This window comes from Ipomoea nil, unplaced genomic scaffold, assembly GCF_001879475.1.
Source record: "Ipomoea nil cultivar Tokyo-kokei standard unplaced genomic scaffold, Asagao_1.1 scaffold2480, whole genome shotgun sequence".
In the NCBI taxonomy this organism is placed as follows: Eukaryota; Viridiplantae; Streptophyta; class Magnoliopsida; order Solanales; family Convolvulaceae; genus Ipomoea; species Ipomoea nil.
In genome coordinates, this window is record NW_017618908.1 from 1841592 (window position 1) to 1865133 (window position 23542).

The 23542-nt window shown below is 35.8% G+C and overlaps 3 protein-coding genes across 8 annotated transcripts; 1 reads left to right on the top strand and 2 right to left on the bottom strand.

Annotated features, from left to right (window-relative positions):
• The first annotated feature begins 854 nt into the window (after positions 1 to 854).
• LOC109153227 (protein Brevis radix-like 1) lies at positions 855 to 5089 on the top strand. The gene is made up of 6 exons (XM_019301070.1): positions 855 to 1248; positions 1600 to 1747; positions 3399 to 3766; positions 3929 to 4058; positions 4145 to 4428; positions 4548 to 5089. The coding sequence occupies exons 2-6, from the start codon at positions 1640 to 1642 to the stop codon at positions 4624 to 4626; spliced, it is 969 nt and encodes a 322-aa protein (XP_019156615.1). The 5' UTR covers positions 855 to 1248; positions 1600 to 1639; the 3' UTR covers positions 4627 to 5089.
• LOC109153225 (cyclin-dependent kinase F-4-like) lies at positions 4358 to 11653 on the bottom strand. 6 transcript variants are annotated; one of them, XR_002049473.1, is made up of 20 exons: positions 11536 to 11653; positions 10012 to 10273; positions 9230 to 9838; positions 9046 to 9124; positions 8885 to 8953; positions 8716 to 8805; positions 8493 to 8631; positions 7721 to 7823; positions 7589 to 7641; positions 7392 to 7458; positions 7231 to 7314; positions 7131 to 7158; positions 6981 to 7046; positions 6736 to 6804; positions 6550 to 6613; positions 6319 to 6465; positions 6055 to 6086; positions 5872 to 5950; positions 5330 to 5586; positions 4358 to 4444 (listed from the first exon to the last, which is right to left on the bottom strand). XR_002049473.1 is itself a non-coding variant. In XM_019301067.1 (19 exons), exons 3-19 carry the CDS (start codon positions 9235 to 9237, stop codon positions 5396 to 5398), a joined length of 1368 nt encoding a protein of 455 aa, XP_019156612.1. In that variant the 5' UTR covers positions 9238 to 9838; positions 10012 to 10263; positions 11536 to 11652; the 3' UTR covers positions 5160 to 5395. The 6 variants fall into 6 exon arrangements, 5 of the variants coding, with proteins under 5 accessions (XP_019156612.1, XP_019156614.1, XP_019156610.1 ...); XM_019301067.1 differs by lacking the exon at positions 4358 to 4444 and having other exon boundaries at positions 5160 to 5586; positions 10012 to 10263; positions 11536 to 11652; XM_019301069.1 differs by lacking the exon at positions 4358 to 4444 and having other exon boundaries at positions 5160 to 5586; positions 6319 to 6462; positions 11536 to 11652.
• A 2097-nt stretch (positions 11654 to 13750) lies between these two features.
• On the bottom strand, positions 13751 to 21802 carry LOC109153224 (mechanosensitive ion channel protein 10-like). The gene is made up of 6 exons (XM_019301064.1): positions 20840 to 21802; positions 19143 to 19462; positions 15783 to 15906; positions 15298 to 15591; positions 14509 to 14711; positions 13751 to 14310 (listed from the first exon to the last, which is right to left on the bottom strand). Exons 1-6 carry the CDS (start codon positions 21707 to 21709, stop codon positions 14037 to 14039), a joined length of 2085 nt encoding a protein of 694 aa, XP_019156609.1. The 5' UTR covers positions 21710 to 21802; the 3' UTR covers positions 13751 to 14036.
• Between the last annotated feature and the right edge of the window lie 1740 nt (positions 21803 to 23542).

A 23542-nucleotide genomic window follows, 5' to 3' on the forward strand; every position in this document is an offset into this window, starting at 1 on the left:
CCACATATTTATTATCAATTGGTTTTAAGTAGGATATAACAACCATAACCAAATAACTCTGTGATTAAGTGTACTTAACTTGGTCAAGTGGTCAACTCTCGAAAGTAAACATAATGCAACGCTCACCCACAGGGCTTGAGCATGAAACGAGGAATCACTCACTAAAAAATTAATCATTCTATTGTATTCTCTATAAACACACTAGAATTTCAATTTCCCTTTGTCACTAAGCTACAAGATTTTTAATAATATCTTATATGTTAGGATTATTATATGTATTCTAATTTAATTGATATACACCCTGCCACTATGGCACTTTTAATATTCCACATTTTCATCATCTCTTGTTAGGATACATAAATATATTAATTAACCCAACCATACCCTTTTTGGATTAGAAGGCTTTAATCTATGTATGCAAATACTAGGTAATTGGTCTAATATAAGACAGTATGTTGATGATATAAAGTCATTTTGATATAATAGTTAATTATTTTTTAATAGATAGTCGGTAAATAAAAAAGTGAGATTTTCTGCAGCTGCTGCGATCCTATGATCATTTCCCATTGTTTAGTAATTATTATTTAATTGAGTGATTTGTTAATACGGTTGATTAAAATAAACACTGATAAGCTAATGATGTGATTTTTCAACCAATGAAGACTGCTATCCAATTAAGTGATGACACGTGTGCTTAATCCCACTCCACCTGGCAGGTGGGCCATCATGTCTCCGCTAATCAAGACCATAAAGCACCCATTTGTCCAAATGATCATTCGATAACAGCGTCCAATCACTGAAGCGCACCGAACAATACCCTCACTGCACGGCTCCTCTCTATACATATACTCACGATTTCCGTTATATAACGACGAAACCACTTCTCTCTTTGTCTCCATTCCAATTCCTCTCTCTGGTTTCCGCCTTGAGAATCTATACATACAGCCCCCTGTATCTATATCTACACACACGCGTCACACGTTTGTGCTGTCCTGCTCTGTTTTTCTATGTGTTGATGTAGTCGCCGGAGCTGATAATCCGAGAATTCCGAGTTCCGGCGCCGGAGACGCGGCGTTTGACGGCGATTTTTCCGCCCTGGAAGCTGTCAGCTGAGCTTAATGCCGGAGAATTTCAGTGGTCGCGGAACCGATTGCGCCGCCGATTTCTCTCCTTCCTTTCTGTCGCCGGGAAATCGCAGGGAGTGAAGAGAAGGAGCGATCGTCTTCGTTGACGCCGGAGAAATTCGAGGTGAGGTTTAAATTATTGTATTAATTAATTAATTAATGAAACGTCACCGTATATAATTTGTGCGGGGAAACCGGCATGAGATGCAGAGCGTGTGCGCGGGTTGCTTTTTGTCTATTTGTCGATTCAATGGCCGCTGTCTAGTCTCTGACACAGCGACTGATAAAGCGATTAGTCATTCATTCTATTTTTTGTTTTCGACAAAGAAATAAATTACTCAAATACGAACAGTGTGCTTCATTATTTCATCCGAAAATTGACGATGATTTCGTTCAAATTCATTCTGTGAATTTCATCGATTATTACAGATTTACAGTACTTCAGTACTTCTTACAGATTTATTACTTTTTTCAGATAAAAAACATATATATTTTAGGAGAGCGATAGTGAGGAGATGTTGACGTGCATCACGTGTAAGCAAAAGAATGATGACGATGACGGAGAGGAAGGCCCCCGTGGAACGCCCGGTACAAAGGACGCCGTCAAAAGCCTGACGGCACAGGTTCTTATCCTACTCCCTTCCCTACTATATTATTATATTAGTCTTCCCCACCTTGTCAAATTTTATTACGGAATAACAAACCAAAATATGAGAGAGTTGTCACGTAAACGTAGTAGGTACAGCAAAAAAAAAAAAAAGAAAAAAAAGAAGCAAAAGGTTAGATAGACTTGCTCCAAACTTAAAAGTCGGATTTGGAGCAATCCCAGTCAAGTTAGTTGGACTGATAAATTGGTAACAACAATGTTATAAGTTCGACTTCTAGTAAAAGCGGTCTGTAAGTTTATTGCTCTTTTTTGTTTGAACTTGTTAGCTATGGACAGCTTTACCAATTAGGGTCACACATTGAATTTATTTAGTGCACACTTTTAAATAATGACTATGATTTTCTTCGTCATTAAAAAAAAAAAAGAAGAAGAATGCTTTGAACCCTTAGGTGTAATTGTGTAAAGGTCAGGATCAAACTCAGTCTTTACACATAACTATGTGCGTGCAAAAAAATGATTAAAAGTGAGAAAAAAAAAAAAAAGAAAAGAAAAAAAAAAAAGACCTAATAAGATGATTAAGGAGATTCTTCTTAGTCTTTGCATGCAAAGTGCAAAACACTATTATTTTGTAACGCTGTACAGTGGCCTCCATTTTGTGGGGCTCACAGCTCACTGGTGGTGTTTGGGCCTACCCAACGTAAACAATTTGGCTTCAGTTTCTATGCCTTGGATCTGGTGAATTTGGGGTTGTTTTTTCCCATCATTGGGTTTGATTGGATTGATGATCTAAAAACGTTAAAAGAAACAAAAAGGGGAAAAAATCTTGGCTTAAGACATAGCTAATTCTATGATTAAAGGTATTAGGTGGCTATTTGTTTCACTTTGGGTTAGTGGACAAAAATAGGTCTGCAACCAATCGATGACACCAGCAGAGCAACCTTTAATGGTGGAAAGGTTGAGGGTATTTTTCTATAGAAATGAACAGTGTTCCCCTTTGCTGTCAAGACCCAAAAAGCCATGTTCAGAACATCAACATTGAGACATATAGTCCAAGTAACTTGCTGCCTTTCCGTCTTTTGCATCACTACTCCTTTTGCTTTTTCAGTACGTTCTATCCTTTACAAAATCTTCCAAGCTGGAAGAAAATCTTTCCCTGATCCCTTTGGGGATTGCTCAGGATGGAGTAGTTTTCTTTTATTTATTTGTTTGTTTGTTTTATTTTTATTTACATGTGAATGTGTTTTGGTCAAATCTCCCTAGGATGTGAGTAAAGACAATGTTCATGTCTGGTAAAGAGCTATCAGTGTTCCTTTGACTTGTCTTCCCACTCACTGTGCTCCCTCCTACTCCCAGCTACCATGTTAGCAATTCAAATCCATGGATGCCCTTTATGACACACAGTCAAAATGCTTGCAGAATATCAACACTGTTTCTCGTACCTTGGAACTCCTAATCTCTTGCCAAGCCAGGAATCCTATGTTTCAAGTTTATTTGTGTTTTAAGCAACTTATGCACATAATCAATGCCAATAACAAGATATGTGTTCATTAACAGGACTAAGTTGCTAGAATAATTTTGTGTAATGGTCATTGTGTTGATGTTTTAGGTGTAACAAATGGCAGCTCTCATTATGCTAAAATGGATGGGTTTTGGTCATTGATTTACAGATAAAGGATATTGCATTGAAGGTGTCTGGAAGTAAAAGCAAGTCAAGCACACCAACCAGCAGTTATAGGAAAGGGCATAGGCCATATCCCGATTTCGATACAATCTCCGAGGATGTTCCATACACATACCAGCCTGGGAGCTCAAGCTCTACACCAGCTTGGGATTTCACAAATCCTGCTCATCACCGGACTCCTCGACCCCAGTCGAGATTTGTTGGTGGTGGAGACTCAGTCCCCCAGTCTGGTGAGTTGGTCCTGGAAGAAGACAGAGAGCCCAAGGAGTGGACAGCTCAGGTGGAGCCTGGAGTTCAGATCACTTTTGTGTCTCTTCCAACTGGCGGGAATGATCTTAAACGAATCCGTTTCAGGTACTATAGTAGTGAAACCCCTTCAGAATATTGTTCAAATGTTCTTGAAATATTACATTCTTGTTGCCATAGGGCTTTGCTGAATTGTTACTCATATTCAAATTCCTAAATTCTTGTCTGGTTTCCTATTTGAAACTGATAAGTGTTTTTGGATTTTTGAAGCCGGGACATGTTTGACAAATGGCAAGCTCAGAGATGGTGGGGAGAAAACTATGACAGAATCATGGAGCTCTATAATGTTCAAAGATTCAATCAGCAAGCATTTGGCACCCCCTCGCACTCCGAGGCTGGGGTAAATTGAGCTTCACCTTACAGAATTACAAATTGTGAACCAGATTTAGTTAAGCTTACAATCTTTTATATGTATTATATATACAGAGAGATTCTACTTATTCTCGGCTGTCAATAAGGGAGAGCCCTATGATAGCTCCTGCATCAAGGAATTACTATAAACCTAGCTCAAGTGGTTATGGCGGCGGTGCCCCAATGTCTTCTATGGAACCATCACGGATGACGACTGATTCTAGAGATGAGCCAGCAGTTTCAGTTAGCAATGCCAGTGAAGTGGATTCAGAATGGATAGAAGAAGACGAACCTGGGGTGTATATAACCATCAGACAACTAGCTGATGGCACCAGAGAGCTGCGCCGTGTCAGATTCAGGTATTTCACGCTACTCCTATTAAGTCCAAGAAACATGAAAAACATCACAAAAGCATATATAAACTACAACTTCTATCATTGTATTGATAATTTGAGCTCTGTTTTCATGTTTCACACAGTCGAGAAAGATTTGGGGAGGTAAATGCCAAGACCTGGTGGGAACAGAACAGGGACAGGATACAAGCTCAATACCTTTGAACCATAACTCTTTTCCTATTGGCATTCATTGAGAGATTGAATGCTCAATGGAAATGGAAAAATTTTGCCTCTGCATCTAAGGGGATGCAAATCGCCTCTCCCATCTGGAGATAGCATTAAGGTTCGAGTTCACAACCATTTTGAGTGATAAAGAGAAAAAAAAAGACTAGACGACTACTAGAGTGCGAGCATGTTTGAAATTTATACTTCTTCAGTTAGAATGGCTTCATTCAACAAGGCAGTCACTCTCTTGAGAGTTTTAGTGTTTCATTCAATTTTGGTCGCTGATAATTTATGGCTTCATTCAAGATTTTGCAAATTCTTTTCGTGCTTTGTTTTGCCTCCCAAGTTGTTGGTTGCTTCAATGGCTACAAAAGAAAGATGTTTGATAGGCAATATAAACGGCTGTTTCTATTGTACAACTTTCTGGGCTCGAGGAATCAATGGTATAATGTTTACTAAACTCCAACACTTTCAATGGTTTTTATGGAAAATATGTTGAGTTTGTGTTTAGACTAGTTTTGCTAGTAATATTATCAAAACAGAAATGTCGCTACTCAAAAAAAGACACTTTGAAGATTTTACCACAACATAATTTCTTAATCATAGACTAGTAAATGTGAAACAACAGTTTGGTCTACTAATTGGAACATAGCACAGGGGGGGAGGCACGCATAAAAGTGGGTCAAATAATCAAACTCACAAATTTAGCGAGACACGAAGGACAGCATACTCGAGCACCATCATGAATGAATGTTGTATCTAATCTTCAGCCTGCCAGTTTCTTTGTCGAAGCCCTTCCTGGAGTAATGTCCCGAGATCTTCCATGGGACACCACACCGCCCTTCATAGGCTGAGGCAATAGTTGTTTTACAGGTGGTCTACCGGAGCCAATATTCAGGTTTGTTAACTTCTTAGCTGTATTCGAGACTTGACTAGGCTTCACCGTGGGACCTGGCACTGCCAAGCAAAAGCACATTTACCACATCAATTCGAGCCAATACTAGAAGTGCATAGGCAGAGACTGCCTATTATCTGTGAATTGTTATTGTATTCCCGAAGTGTTTAGTTTTCAATATTTGGTCTTTCCTAACAATTACAAAAACAAATAAACAAATTTAACTACACTTCCCACAGAGAAGAGAAGAGAAGAGAAGAGTACAACCATGATATGGTATGCAAAAAGTATTCCTATCCAAACTATTTTAAGTGCACAAACTGAAATTTCACTCTTATGTAACTCACTGGGAAGTTTCCTTGCTGGTGGTTGGTATTTAGATTTCTGCTTCAGAGAACCCTTAAGAGGTTTATTGCTTATTGCATCCTGGGAATATAATAATATATTGTTAACAACGTTATCTAAACTAAACTCAATAACCGGAAGAACTTACCGCAACTGTGTAAAATACAACTATGAAATATACCAACCTGAGAGTTTATTTCCGACTTTCTTGGTATACCTGTAAAAAAAGTATTGAGATGGATGATTTTTGGATATCAGAAATCTTTTTTGTCCTAAACTGTAAAGAAAGATCTTCATGAAAGAAGCCAATTGGTTCTTGTGTGGTTTCTCATGATAATTTTAGCCTATTTCTATTATTTAATCAGTTCTAGCTTTAGATTTTTAATTTTATTTTAAAAGTATTAGCTCTAGATTATTTTAACAAACCAATACAGCACATTATATGTTACCTGCATTCAAGGATGCACGTGGCTTGAAAGATGATGTTTTACTCATGGACTTTGGGTTGGAGATAGTCCCAACGGACCACCTATTGCCCTTTTGCTCCAATGCATCTCTTGTTCTAGTTGAAATGAACTCAATATTATTGCGCCCTACTGTTAGCAAATGATATCGAAAGGAGGTAAGAAAACAATGAAGGCTGGCAGGATGCATCACAGTGAGTGAAATAAAAAACAAACCAGATTGGGTGGTTCTTGTGAGGCCTACACCAGACCGCAGAGATGGTGGAACATATAAGCAATTCTGTCAGAAAAAGAAAAAAACATACAAACAGTTATATCTCTTTATAACACTACATATTAAATATTAAATACAAGAAAAAAGCACAACGAAAGAATGGAGGCATCACAGGAGAAATAGGCAACCTGAAAGAAAGGATGCTGAAGGACATCCGCAGCAGTTGGCCTCTTGCAGGGATCCCATGAACAAAGTGACTATAATAAGCAACACATGAAAAAGGAATAAGTGGGTTTGTAGCACCATAGGGAAAATAAGGCGGGAGGGGGAGACATGCCAATTTACAAATTCCAAATGTTGTTCCAATCCAAAAAATCCACCTGTCGAAAGGCAAATAGAGAAATGATGACAAGTGTTTGTAAAGAGAACTTACTGTAATAAGATTAATAGCGTCCTCACTAGCAGATGGTATCAACACTGAAAGATGCAAACCAACAGTCTACAATATATAACATAAGACAAGATAATCAATATACAAATCTAATAAAAAAAAAAAACCAAATCCAAGGAAATGAGTACAAACTGACTCATGGCATCTGGTAAAGATTGAAGCACTCATTCACACATGTGGAGGGGGAAGAAGGGATGAACAACTCACCTGTGGAAACTGGTAGCCAATAGAATTGGCAAGTTGAAGTCCCTCAGACCATTCCGTCATTGTTGGTGAGCCTAATACACTGCATATTTTGTAGATTTCATCTGCTTCACTGCATTGATAATGATACAATCCGTTAACATCAATGAGAAAAATAACAAGGAGAACAAAAATATCCAAAAGATTTACTTTAAACCCGGAAATAGAGGACGCTTAGTAAACAATTCAGCCATAATTGCACCCATTGCCCACATATCTGAACCACAAAATACAAAGTAAATCATACATCAGGAAGAGAGGAAAAATGGAAAATGTAGGGGTGGGGAGGGGATAATAATACCAATGAGAAAAAGAGAGAAGTGTTTTAATTCTGAATTCATACATACCAACAGCAAATCCATATGTTGGTGACTGGAGAAGAACTTCAGGAGCCCGATACCTGCAGTATCACCTTTGAGTTACTGATCTTCATCTAAAACGAGGGGAAAAAATAACAAGGGTAAACAGTAAATGTTCACCAGCGCGTTGAGACGTATTCTGTATATGGAGGTTGAGAATTGATCTCACGGGCAAGGCCAAAATCAGCAATTTTAATTATATCTTTTGAAACCAACAAGTTCTCTGTTCAACCATCAAAATAAACATTATTTTAGAACTGACCAGATGACAAGTACAACAATTGCATAAATACTTAGTTCATGGTATATATTTCAATCAGCCAAGTTCATACAGGAAACACAGATTTTGGTAAGATTCAGTGGCATACAGAATTAGAATGCAAGATTAGTTTTCTAACATAAATATGACACATACCCCACAAGAATTATGTGTAGAACCAGTGACCACACGCGTCTGAAGTACACTTAACAGTAGCACAAATATAAGCTCAAAGATCATCAACAATAAAACCAGCAGCGAATCAAAGTAAAATACAATTTCATAGTTTATAAACTTAAGAAATTATGATAACATTTCATTTAGAATGCATGTATTGCATGTTGAACAATTTCACAGTGCTGCAAAATTCCACATCTTAAAAGAGCATTAGGAGGTGTAAATCAAATTACTAATGTTCATAACTCATGGTAAAAGGTGAAAGAAAAAACAAATAAAAGTTAAGAAGGTTAAATATAAAGGAAGTCAACTGAAAAGTCAGCATTAGCAGCTTATTGATAATCATTAGTATCTTTTTAGTGATTGGATATCAAAAGTCGGTCAACAATATGTTCTTACAACAGCATACATATATTATACTTCTATATCAAAAGAAGATAAAATTCCCATAACTACCTGGCTTAAGGTCACGATGAAAATATCCCCGTTGATGCATGTGTGCAAGACCTTGAAATACTTGGAAGCACCAATTTTTAATTTCAGCTTCTGAGAAAAGCTTTACTCTGTCCTTCATAAGCTGGTACAGGTTACACTCCTGGAAGGTGTTTAAATTTTTTTTAATACTACTTAAAACCTATAGCAAAGAGAAATAAAAAACCATGTAACAAGCACGATGTACCATATATTCAAACACAAAAAACAAGATGTCATTTTCCCTAATTACTTCCTTGAGCTTTACAACATTTGGATGGCTCATTCTCCTCAATGACTGCGAATGAAACAAATGTCAATTTTATCTATGACAGAGGGAGATCATATTAAAGGAAAATGGGGAAATTTTGTTTTACCTTGACTTCTCTCAAGTTTACACACTCCTCCCATGAATAATATTTCTTCTTCATTTTTTTTACTGCAACCTGGTCAGCAATAATGTTTAATGGAAGATCTGATATAAATAAAAAAAATAAAAAGCTAAAGGTCAAGTTTTAAAGATGAAAGTAGCACACACCACATCACCAGTTTGCTTATTTAATGCTCGCCAAACACTTGCAAATGTACCATTACCAACTTCCTTGATTATATTATACCTGCAGCAAGCCATCACAGGTTAATTGAAAAAAAAAAAAAAAAAAAAGAAGAAGAAGAAGAAGAAGAAGAAGAGAGAACGGCGGTGGAAGTAGAAATCAACTGACCTGTCCATTTTTTATTAAACTGGAATGTAGAAGACTTATTATTTGTTGAAGATGAAGAACACACACATAGACTATGTATAGGTATTCTGCCTACGTTAGACAACTCGAAAATAGAGCTACTATATATAAACTGCTGTCCTGGCTGATTCAGCAAAATCCACCACTGACTTTACACTGGCTGGCACATGACAACAAAGCCACCAAGATTATGTTGGGTGGATTTGACTTATGTCGTGACATAAACCACACCAAAGACCTCAAAGCAGTAACAAGGTAAGACAAGGGCTATCAACCATCTTGATATCACCCAGGCACTAGTTGAAGCACAATGTAGTCCAATGACAGATTTGATTCTTAATTCCAGATAAGTTTCATAGTGCCTTCTAAAACAGAATTAGAAACTCCTTTCATACGATTCTTCAATCTTCAGAGTTCAAACAAGTGAATCATGTTCTTGGCAGGCACCCTTCAAGAGAAAAGACAGACGCATACAGAAAGCAGCTAACTCTAAGAAAGAGTAATCTAACTTTTACTCTAAGAAAGAGTAATCTAACTTTTACAGTTTACTGATGTTTAGAAACATCATTAATTTGCTTGCAGAATTTATACCTGAAACAGAAGAAAGAGAGATTACAGACAAGGTTTGGATACATAAAGACTAAGAGGTGAACAAGAAACAGAAGTGATATCTCAAATGATGGATCTCAAAGGAGTTTTGAATTGGCAAAGCATTAGCAATAATGAAATTGCACAAGAGAGTAAACAGCATAGCGAAAACTTACATCAAAACACTTGTCAAGTAGCTCAAGATGTCCAACACCTATCTTAGAAAGTATTCGTTTGTGGCCCTGTACTGATCATTCAAAGCAAGCTGCTGGCTAAGTGCAATTGACAAAGGAAACAATAAGAAAGTCCCCTTGGAAGTGAAACCACCAATATGCACTTCCTGCAATGAAAATACTTGACAGCAGCAATCTGAACAATGGCACACTCCCTCCATGTCCTAAGTGATTTTAATCCCTTGCAATCGGAAACTTACACAGCCTGAAATATTACAAAGTCTAAATATATATATTTATTTAAACAATTGTAAACAACCATCTAACCAAGTAAGCCTGGACTTTATTTTTTACTTCTGATAATTCATAAACTAGACTGAACCTCAGTATAACAGGGATGACCTTCCAGATAAGTAGATTAGCATAATTAAACTTATAAATACTGATGGATACAATCTCTCACATCAAGTAATAAGCATTAGTTTTAAGCTGCAAATTTAATCCTATAAGGTGCTAAAGCATTCAATAGTAAAGTAAGTAATGATGATGATTCTTATAATAGAAGAGACATGGAGAGGGGGCTCAAATTGTGAGGAAAACCAAGTTATGACAAATGGTAGTACTGAGCACAGTCTCAGCATAGTGAGATTCTCTTGAATTCAATTAAACAGAATGAGAACACAAAACTTACACCTCCACCAAAAAAGAACATAATTCACCTCAGCTTTTCCAAATCCTTTAACAAAACCATGATAGAAACAGATTTTAGAGCCAAGTATGTTCTCAAACAGAAATGAGCAAGTCAACTATAAGTTTCCAGCCAAAAACTGTATTCATTCTCCCAAAGAATGCATGCCGACTAAATCAGAATATAAAAAATACAAAATAAAAGATTAAAAAGAAAAAATCAGCTACAGATTTCAATGCACCACGAAAGGCAATGACCCGACCACCAGAAAACAAGTCTCTGTTCCTCCAATCAAAATCTCATTCAATTCAATGAATAACTAGCACTTATATATGGTTTCTGAGGTTTTCAAATGCAATTATACATATGATAGAAGAACAAAAATCAACACATGTACTACATCAAAGCAAAAACATTCTAACACATAAAATCCAATAAAAAACCTACAATCTCAAGCAAAACATCAACGAACGAACGAATGTCAAAGCAAAATAATTCTAACACCATAAAATCGAATAAAAACCTACAATCACAAGCGAAACATCAACGAACGAATGAATGTCAAAGCAAAAACATTCTAACACCATAAAATCGAATAAAAACCTACATTCTCAAGCAAAATATCAACGAACGAACGAATGTCGATGTCAAATTCAGGAAAAAGACAAAAACGGAAAATCTAGATTCCAGGAGCAACCAATTCAAAGCTCCCAATCCAATAAGCTCGAAACCGATCATAGAAGCAAAATTTCACATATACAGAAACATTCGTATTCGTATACACATTAAACATGCGTATGCGTTCACGAATTATACGTGATATCGATAGAGAGAGATACCTGAAGAGGATACGGCATAAGCAAGGGGAGCCGGAGAATCCAGAGGCCAGAGCTATACACTCTACCCCAGCCCGGTAGTTGTGATTCGCGAAAATTGTTTGTATTCTGTATCCCGTTACCCGCGTATCTCTTTATATATGATGACGACAACGATGATGTTGTGATGATGCGATGTTGGCGATCCCCGCTCTTTTTACCTCTTTTTTTAATCCCCGGTTTACGGAGTAATTTTGGAAAACTAGGGAAGCCATGTGTAATTATTCGTAACTTTTGGGTAGGTAAATCGAATATTGGAATATACTAGAGATAAATCGAAAGTTTGGGATATTCTTTACTTTGTTTATTTCTTATATGCCGTTTGATGGGAGAGAATTTAAATTCAATTCTCACTTAATTCTCATCTAATTTTAAAAGCCTCTAAATTTTTTAGTTTACTTGGAAGAAATTTCAATTTCCTCATTTTCATGGAATTAAAATCTCATGTCCTCCTTGGGATTTTAATTTCATGGATTTTAGGAAGAAAAAAGATAATGATGAGACAAAATTATCCTCCATTTTTTTAACTTAAAATTGATGTCTGACAACAACAATGGATATTTTAGACTTTTTACTATTTATTCCTTTTCAATTCCCACGTATATCAAATATTGAAATTGAAATTCTCAGTAATTTTATTCTTGTAAATCAAAGATTAGAATTTAAATTTCAACTTTATTCCCAATAATTCATTTCTCATGGAATTGCAATTTCTTTTTCACGTAATTCCCTCCCTCCAACCAAACGCTCGTTATAGTTAAAAATTATTATAATTCCACGTAATTCCCTCCCTCCAACCAAACGCCCGTTTTAGTTAGAAATTATTATAATTTCACTCAAGGTCACATTGAAATGTCTCTTCTATGTATTTCTTCCCCGCGAGACTATGTTCAATGGGTATGCTAAATATCATTCAAGTTCTTTGGATAATTAGTTGAGTTATTACAAGTTTTCAAATTTAATTCCTCATGAAAGTAATAAATATACGTGGTACATAATAATTCACAGAAATAAGGGGATTAATTGGGACAATGGACTAATTGGTACAATTTCACTATTTAACTTTAGGAGTATTACTATTTGGCTTGTCATAAATGATATTATTGGGAGAAATTGTTGAGAATGCGAGGGCTCATCTTTAGGATTGGAGAAATGAACTGCATTAAAGTTGATAGGGAATATACTCTGGACTATTGACCCATATCTACTGAGCACCTGATCAGATTCGACTCCCTGCTAGATAAGGATTCTTTCCCGACTCGACCCGACCCTAGGAGACAACTAGACCCGACCCAAATGTCATTTCATTTCCCTTATTAGCTTAATGAGTTTCTACCCTACCTCATTTGAGCTCGGTCCCGAACCCGTGTGTCAAGCCCGTAAAGGTGAACATTGACAATGACGCTTAAGCTGGGCCTAATAGCCACTGGCACGTCAAATATTTCTCTACACGTTGATGTTTTTCCCTTGCCTCCGAGACCGCGCGAGTGCATGAAGGACACGTGTCCCAAATGCCGACCCCTCGGCATGTGTCTCCATTCGTTTTCCATAAATACCGCCTGTGACGTTGGTATAGTGGATTTTTTTCACAGTTTTCCCACTAGGATACTTACCTGCTCGGGAACGTCTGACCATTGGTCCCAACTACCCGAGCTACTACCCTCAACTACTCTTTACATAATAATATATACAAATACGCATATCCGGTAGAATTTACCACATCAAAAGCATATGTTAGTCATGGCTATACAGAGTGTCATTTTTTAACTAGTTTTGCTTGATGTTAAAGATATAATGAGCTTGTTTTCTTTTGTTTTTATCTCTTTCGTTAAGTGATATACGAATTGAATGGTCTCTTTGTTGGCCCATGCATGAATCTATTTCTATGACAAATAACATAGAGTGGGTGTCCTACTCTCATCTTTTATTTGTAATACTTTGTATTTAATTAGATCTAAGTTAATGATATCTCTCTTTTCCTTCTTAAAAAAAAAAAAAGAAGAAAAAAGAAAAAGAAAACAAACTTATTTGAGGACCTAATCACATTTTTTTTTATTCGGTGTCCCAATTGTATTTCTATGCATATGTGATTGGGTAGCCTATTTAACCCTATGCCAATATGTCATCTTTTCAATTCTATAAATTTTAAAGTATAATATAGTATCACGCAATAATACTATAAAAATATAAAAATGAAACTTTTATTTAGAATGACAAATTTTATTACTTATTACACTACACAAGACACACAAGAAGTTTCTTTAATAAAATACACCGAACCGAACAAATGTATTATCATTTGAATTTAATTTTACAAAGAACAGAAAACACCAGCCAATTAAAGCTATAGTATAATAAACATATGAGTGGATGAAATTAGAATGTTTTTTTTTGTTTTTTTTGTTTTTTACATACTACACTGATATATATATATGATTATAAGGGAGTAAATTAGGTTGAAGAAGCTAAGGATGGGGGATTGGCATGGTGAAATTGGGGGTGTTGAATTGGGTAAGATGGAGCTCTTGAGGCAGGAGACTATACTTGATGCTAAGGCTCTCAAAGATCCTCTTCAGCTCAAGAATTAGCTCGGTTATGCGATTGTTCCTATCCCCAATGTTCTGATGGTTGATTGTGTGTTGAACAGTTAGAGCCATTTTCAACACACTCACATTATCCAGTCCCTTCACCACAACTGAGTGCTTTGGGCTCCAGTACTTTGGCTTGCTCTCAATGTACCTAACATCATCATCATCAATACAATCAACCAAAACATCATGGCTAAATATTCGTCAATTTTTGTTCACTATTTTGGATCTCTAAGAGAAGGGAAACATCATTTTCGGTCACTTTTAAATGATCGAAAATCTTGTGTTTTTCAATTGTTCATTAAAATGCAAATGTGGGTATAGTGTAGGAATTTAACATAATACTTACGTTTGTATTGCCTTCTTAAGTGCGATTATTGTCTCCATAGGAGTGCTCATGTCAATGTCGAAGTTGATGGTATCGCTCATGTCAGGGCTTCTATAGAAGTTGCTGATGGGCTTCGTGATCAAAACCGCTTTAGGGTAATAGATTTTCTCATTGTCATAACGAAGAAACACCGTGGTCAGTATATTCATCTCCTCAACTATCATCTACACACATAAAGTAACATTATTTATCGAGAACTAAATAATATATATATATATATATATATATATATATATATATATATATATATATATATATATATATATATATGATTCATAATCAAGTGAGAATCAATCTTAACCTGCAAACTGTAAACTGTAAACTTGTAAAGGATTGCACACTGCACTATGATTACACCGCATCTAGATACGGTTGCACTGCAAGGTCCTTCATGCATCTGGAGTCGTCGCAGTGCAATTATGTAGTAGTTGCGGTACAATCCTTCACAAGTTCGCAGGTTTAGATTGGTTTTCACCTAATTAGAAATCTATATATATAGTTCATAATCAGGTGAGAATCAATCTTAACCTGCCAACTGTGAACTTGTGAAGGATTGCACTACACTTACTACATATTGCACCGCACCCTGAAAGTCGTAGCAGCGCAATCATGTAGTAGCTGCGGTGCAATCATTCACAAATTCGCAGTTCGCAGATTAATTAAGTTATTGGTTCTCATCTGATTAGAAATCTATATATATATATATATATATATATATATATATATATATGTGCGTGCGCATAGAGATACCTGGACGCCGTCGATGACACAACGGTCGCCGATGTCGAAAGGGTGCATGACGAAGACGAAGACGATGGATTCGAAGACGGTCTTGCACATGTTTTGGAACGTGAATCCGAGGAGAAGGAGTTGGGTGATGATGAAGGCGATAACCTTGGTGGATGCTAATCCCATGATTAAGACAGAGATCACAATTATAATCACACTTACAACCGCACTTGCCAGCTTGTGTAGCTGTTGGACTGCTGTTTTTGTGTCGTTTAAGGAATGTGCAAGGAATTTCCGCTCATAGTATGCTCTAACCTTCATATCATCATAACCATATTTCATTATTAATTAAAATTATTATTATGACATGATAAGATAATTGGATAAAATGTCGAAAATTTTATAAGAATAGAATTTAGTATAGGCAAACTGAAAAAGGTAGTCCGAAAACAAGTATATTTAAGGAATTTCGACTCAAGTATACTATAAAGTACATATAAACTTACCACCCAATTTCTAAAGGCAGACTTTGTTATCCTTCCCGTCTCGAGGGCTCCTTCAAAGAGTGGAAATATGGTATGAATCTCTACTTTCTTCAAGAATCTCATAAGATCTTCCTCTTCAATGTACCTAAAAATTGTGAATGTCTATTTTAGAATATACTTCAAGAAAAACTCTAATCCATATGTAAAATGATAAAAAAATACAATAAAAAAATTCTATTAATAGTTGTTACTAACAAAAAATTCACTTATTAATAGTGAAATATGTAATACGCAGCACATAGGGATGTTAGAATGACAATTAACACAGGGAATTGGTAACGCAGTTCGGGAAAATCCTAGTCAACAATTTTATTTTGCTAACAATTTTGACTAAACTTCTTGAGTCAACAAATAGAAAAATAAGATTAGAAAAAGTAAAAATAGTTTGACATAGATAAGCTCTAGTGTCTCATCGACAAAACGTGACAATGCATGTGAAGAGATACTATATATCTAGTTGGTTGATGATTAAAATACTGGTCCCTACTTTTTTTTTAGTAAGAAAAGGAAGGGAAAATTCAAAGAAAGCAATCGAAAACTATCTAACCTTTACCAAGATCGATCTATTTAACCCTTGGTATGCCAACTTTATCGATCTTCTACTAAGACTTCATAAACAAATTTTGGGAGTCTTTGAAAATCCAATCTCCCGAACTATTCCAAAGAATGAGTTTAGCAAGAAAATTTGCCACTATATTCAGTTTCCTTATAATGCAAATGGCTAAAATACTCGTCCCTTAGTTTAACTATAGTCAATCACATAAGATTTGTATTTTTGCATTATTAATAAATTGCACCACCAAATCATCATCCCAAGTGGTATATATACATAAAAAGGTGGAGGAATTTTAACAATTGATAGATATCCTTTCAGCAATGCTTAGGGACATTCTTGTGGTATTGCGGTCCCTATGATTGTGTTCTCAGTTGAGTGTTCAGGTGGTCAGACTTTTGATAGTGATGACAACAAATTAGAAGATTTAGAGCCAAACAAATAAAGAGAATTATAAGTGTACAACATTATACTGTCGGTGGTTTATTGCTACATATATTGTTTGTAATTCAATATGATATGTTTTTTTTAAAAAATTTTTTATTTGTTGTCATCTCAAGATTATCATAGCTTAATCCTTAAAAAGAATATTATAGCACCGAACTAAAAGCATACAATTAATATAATATCAATACTGAAATATCAGAGCAACAAAATGAAACGTTAAAGCATATATGATCCCAAAATTTCATAAATTTTTTTGAAAAAAAAAAAAAAGGAGCACTACATATTTATAGGACCACATTAAGATGTTGGAACGTAACCTCAATGAAGAAAAGTGTAAGCTAATTGAATACGATGTGTCAAAGAATGAAGAATATGCGTGTGGTGACAACAAATTTAAAATTTCTAAGTGTTCAATTCAACGTTTTTTTAGTGGAACAAATATTAATTAAAAAACATTTAAAAGCTGAAAAAAAATAATAAATGAGACTTTCTAAAATTATACAATTAAACCTAGTTAGGCTTTGAAGAATACTATGTATTTACTAAATTCCAATTGGATCAAACAAATTAAATGAAACTCCCATCCACTACAACTTCATTTGGGACCATACCATGTTGCATGCGCACAAAGAGTATGTGGGTGTTGTAACGTAGCTATCATATAGTATCATAGTATCATGCGTAAAAACTAAGGTTTAAGAATATATGCTATATATGGCATTCAACCTCGACCAATTTAGTCAACAATTATATTGATAATTACAAAATTTTAAGTTTGACTCCTCATGTGAGCTATCAGATATCTATTAACTTTTTTTGTTTGAGTCGATCAACTATAAACAACTTAGGTTAATTTACTTCCTTGTGATCTTTTGCCAGTTAAAGTCACAAGGCGAATTTCATCCAGAATACATCGACCTTCAGATAGCGACGATGAATTTTCTTGTAAATCAAAGAATATATGGTCGGTAAAATTAAAAATAAATAAATAAATAAATAAATAAATATATATATATATATATATATATATATATATATATATATATATATATATATATATATATATATATATATATATATATCCTCTTAGTTTAATTTTAATTTGGTATGTCACGTTTCCATTTTGTTAATTCCAAACGTTTCATCACTATCAAGCTGGAACAACAACTATATATATGATGACATGCATATGCAGCATGTACGATGAATGGACAGCCACAATAAGTGGGAGCAATCATGAAACTCATAGGCATATACATTTGTAGTGTATCCATTAATTCTATGGTCCAAAATAAAATTTGCTAAAATAAATTATCTATAATTGTCCACCGAAATCTATACATAGATAAGGGTAGGGCTTTCACGTTATAATATAATAATATATAAAAAATTATTTGTAGAGCTTTCATTTAATAATAATACAATAAACAAATATTTTTATAAAAACTTTTAAGTTATATAATATAAAATCATATCATAATATAGATTATGTGTGTGTAATGTTTATTAGCTGCAATATAAATATATAATGAGCGATCCACTATTATTTGTTTAACATTTTTAATCCAACAAGCTAGTTAGGTAAAAAGTTAAACCTACACGTAGAGTTCCACATTGTAATAAGCATCTAAATAACCAAGGAAAAAGAAAAGAAGATCATATATAGAAAGCAATCACCCATTTCTTGAATTTTTTTAATTGTGCGATTAATAATTATTACAAGTTTTAATCTTGAAAATTATGGCCACCTTCAATTCCTCTTCCTATTTTAATCATTAGCGGCTTTCATCATTGGCCGGTGCATGATTACAAGAGAAAGAAGAAAGGAGAAAGGAGAATAATTGTTTGCCAAGCTAGTCCACAACACAATAGTATTTGCCTATGTTTCATTAACTTTTTATCGTATTTATAGTACTTAGAACTTTTTAAAAGTTAACTTTTTTTTTTTATTCATAAGGATGCATGAAAGAACCCAAAAAAAAAAAAAAAAAAAAAAAAAAAAAAAAAAACTAACTACATAGAGTTAGGATGAAAAAAAAAAATTTGAAAAACACACTAGCTATATGGAGTCGTGACGAAAAAAACACTAACTATGTGAATTTAGGACGTAAAAATTCAAAAAACACAATAACTATATCAAGTCAACGGATTATCTTGTGCTCCAAAACAGTCAAGTTGTCCAATTGAATACTACATGTGATTAAATTGATAGTCGAATACTAACCATCTAACCCTAAAAACTTAATTGTCTCTTTAAAGGGTGTGTGTTACAAAAATGAAACTATTTCTTTTAGAGTTAACTAAGATTATAGAAAACGTACTTGGCACCGGGTTTGGCAACATTCTTGAAGATCCTTTTGGCACAAATTCTGGCTTCCCATTCGCTAGTAATCTCGTACTCACCAAACTCATCAACCTTCCTAGAGATCAAAGTTGACAACCCAAAAGACCTCACATAATTCGCCAGCCTCTTCACGCTCCACGCCGATTTATTGCTCTGCATCGTTAGCTTCTTCAGCTTTTCCATGTCAATCCTCCTCGAATGCACCCTTCCCGACCCTGACAACGGACTAGATTCCCCCAGCTTCGCCGGCAACGACTTCGTTTGCGCCATGTTCCGGAGATGTGGCAGCCCATGGACCTATAAACCCCAAATCAATACGGGATAAATCTATTTTTTAACTGAGACAGAATCACTGTTGCAAAAATTAATCTAGGCGCCCGTCTAGGCCCTGCTTAGGCGCTAGGTGCCCCTAAACAGTGGTGATTTCCTCCCTAGGCGTCCGCCTAGACAACCGGCAGCCCCTAGACAGTGGTGATTTCTTCCCTAGGCGTTCGCCTAGACAACCGGCAGCCTAACGCCTAACTCGGCCAACTTGACCGCCTAAGCAGCCACCTAATGCCTAACTCGGCCAAGTTAACTCGTCCATTTCAGTCAATTAGCGCTCGCCCATTTCAGTCAATTAGCCGGTTAACCCAGTCTGCTGGACCTTTCTAATCTTTTTTCCTCTCTCACACACACACACACACACACACACACACACACATATATATATATATATATATATATATATATATATATATATATATATATATATATATATATATATATATATATATATACCCACACACGTGCACTTTTTTTAGTTAGTCACATAGGCATCGGCCTAGGGTGCCGCCTATAGGCGCTAGGCCTATTCTCAGGGACGGAGCCAGAAATTATGTTGGGGGGGGGGGGGGGGGGCAAAGAAGTAGGGATGGTCAGTGGCGGATTCAGGAATTTTTTTTCAGTGAGGCCAAAAAATTAAAATAAAAGAGAAAGTTTGAAAAAAAAAATGAAACACTTTAAGAAGTATAACAATAAATATTGTTGGATATAGCGAAAAATAAAACATATTAAAAATTTATAAAAATATTTATAACAAAATATGAAACATAATTAATTTGATAAAATAATTCAAATATAAAACACATTATAAATTACACATTCCATTATTAATATAAAGAAAGTTATATATACATCTCATTATATTAATATAAAAAAGAAAGACATCACATTATTAATATAAAATAAAGTTATATATATATCATGCCAAAATGTGAAGAAGATTGAGATAATGCAAGGAATTGAACCTAAACACGTTTCCTACCACCCATCAATGCAAGGAATCAAACCCAAGCCATTTTGAAACCCAAACACATTTCCTACCACCTTGTCTACCAAAGCTTTTATTTGCAAAATCTGTTTTATAATACTCATACTAATAATGTACTATATATACATATTATATACAAAGCTATATAGGGTAGGGTAGGGTAGGAGTGGGGTGAGGTGGGGTGGGGGGCAGGTGCCCTCCTGCCCCCCTTTGGCTCCGTCCCTGCCTATTCTGCCGCTTGACTAGTGTAGTGGCATAGGCGTCGGCCTAGGGTGCCGCCTATAGGCGTTAGGCCTATTCTGTTACTAGACTAGTGCCTAAGGTCTACTGCAATCATGGACAGAATATATAATAACGCATACCTTCTCGTATGCAACGGTGTCCGTGGGCGGGCCGGAGAGGGTCTCGAGGACGTAGTGGTGGAAGACGCTCTCTTGCATGCGATCAAAGTAGGTGGTGACGTGAAACGAAGAGGCGAGCACTTTCACCAGCACAATCTTGATCAACCAAACGGTGGCTCCGACGAGGATAGCCACCAAAGCCTGGAACACTTTCTTCACCAACTTGTTCTCCTTGTGGACTTGACAGTTAAACATGAAGGTCCACGCGAGGAGAACCAGGCCCAGCCACACGCAGTTCTGGAAGCTCTTCCTTAGCCCGTACACGAAGTACATCACCTTCTCGCGCAGCATGAAGTTCCTCTCAATGAGGAACACCGTGAACCGCACCACCCAGCCGGAGACGAGGCGGCCGCTGAAGATGACGAGGACGACGAGGCACCATTTCCAGAGCTCCAGGCCCAGCTCGAAGCTGTGCTTGAGGGAGGAGATTGTGAGGGAGCAGATTAGGCAGGTCATTATGATTAAGAACAGCCCCCATTCTACCACCGCTCTCCACGGGATCTTCGTTTTCTTCCTGAAGTACATGCGGTCTCCGAATTCTCCGCCCTCTCCGTCGGGTTCTTCCTCGTACTCGTCGCTGTCCTCGTCGTTTTGAGGCTCAGAGTAGTCGGCGTCGTCGTGCGGCGGGTAGTGGTGGCTGAAATCGGCGAGTCGAGTTTTGGGCTTGGAGAAGTTCAGGCGGTGTAGCTTCTGCAATCTTGGAGGATTGGGAGTTTCTGCGAGGTTATTGCTGTGGTTTGGGTGGGATTGTGAGGAATGGTTTGTGTGGTTTTGTTCTGCCGCCATGAACAGAACCACATGATCTGCAGGGTTTCCATCGCCGCCGTCCATGGCTACCACCTCCACCTCTAGTCTGTTCTTTGGATTAGATGGCTTACTAGAGCAAAAATGAGGTTGCTATGGAGATTATATATAATGAATTGCCAGACCCAAGTCAAAATTTATAGTGACCAAATTTTATTTTCTAAAGGTAAGATAAAGCAATATAAGCCGGTGAAGGGACAGAAAACTACATGGCCTAAGGAGTATGATCTTTTTATATAATGAATATATACAATGTATTTAAATGTCTTACATGAGATTTAAACCCTTAACCATCAAATTTAAAGTCAAGAACTTTACTCATTAAGTTATAAATACATTTGTGTTAATGTTTACATTTGTATGTTAATAAAGGTATACATTTTTTTTTTAAATGTTGTACACTTTAATTGTAATGGACAAAATTGTCCCTATTACATTTTTGTTAGACTAAAATACCCTTATACCGTTATAATAACACCGTTACTATTTAATTCTAAAACATTCATAATTCTATCATTATTATCATACACCTATATCTAATTATCTATAATATCTTTTTCCTATTCTTTAATTGTTATTTTGTTAAAATCATTATATAATTACATTAATTGTTGATTATATTTTAATTAAATTTTATGAATAGTAAATCATATATGTGTGTATATATATATAGGCACGCACACGCACCAATATATGTGATCGGTTACTAGATTAGTATTATAGATATTTTATTTATTTATTGTAAAAACAAAGTATAAATTATATCAAAATTGTTTACATTATTAATAAACAAAATATCAATTTTGTTCATCTCTATAGTTTCCAAATACAGTGATTAAAATTTACTAATTTAATGAATTGCGAAATATAATTTGTAATTATTTGTATTTATCAATTTTTAATGTTGGGCATAAATTTTCATGCATCACATGTACAAAATGCTAGTATTATATATACATATTATAATAATTAATAATTTCAACTCCTCACGTCCTCAGATCTCAACTCTAAGTCGTAAGTCCCAACATTTGGTATTTCAATAATTCTTATTTTTCAAATATTAACTATAGATAGATGATTCTTCATATTGTCGTCAACAAAACACTTCAAGTGGCACTCCAAGTGAGCCAACTGAACAATCGGTCAGGCAAAAAAGGAAACGTTCAAATAGTGGATTTTCCCCAAAACCGAACCGAATCGAAACCGAACTTTTCAAACCGAAACCGAACTCTATTTTAAACCGAATGATTTAATCTTTTTAAAACCGAAAAACCGAAACCAAAAAAAAAAAAAAAAACGAACCGAAACCCGAACTGCCCAGTCCTAGTTAGAGTACGTAGACAGCATGGCTAGCAGAGCCAGTCGGATAAGGAGAAGAACGAGTGCGCTAACCGGTTTTCACGAAGCCTGCTAAAGGGTCGAAATTGGGAAGGGAAACCAGTTGACTTAGGGAGACAGTTGGTAATAGATGAGCCCGCTGGTAGAGGGAGCCGGCATGTTCGGAATTGGAAGATTGAGTTAACCGGTCGATATGGAGTCAAGAAGGACCGACGACTACGTAAAGGAAGAAATTGTCCGGAAGGGCAGTGAGATCAGAATAGTAACTCAAGCACTCGGTAGGAGTGGAGTAATGAGGGTAATCAGTGCGAAATTAATGACAATGATGAGGACAACCATTGTGGAAGGCGGTTAGACCTGGAGGAGACACGAAACCAGCATGAACTAAATATTAGGGCATGCATTTAAGGTATTTGTAACTTCATTTATAACATTAATGATAGAATGAGCCTTTGGTTTTTCCTAGTCCTAGCTTGTATAAAAAGCCTCTAAAAACTCTGAAAAAATGGATTAAGTACTTTA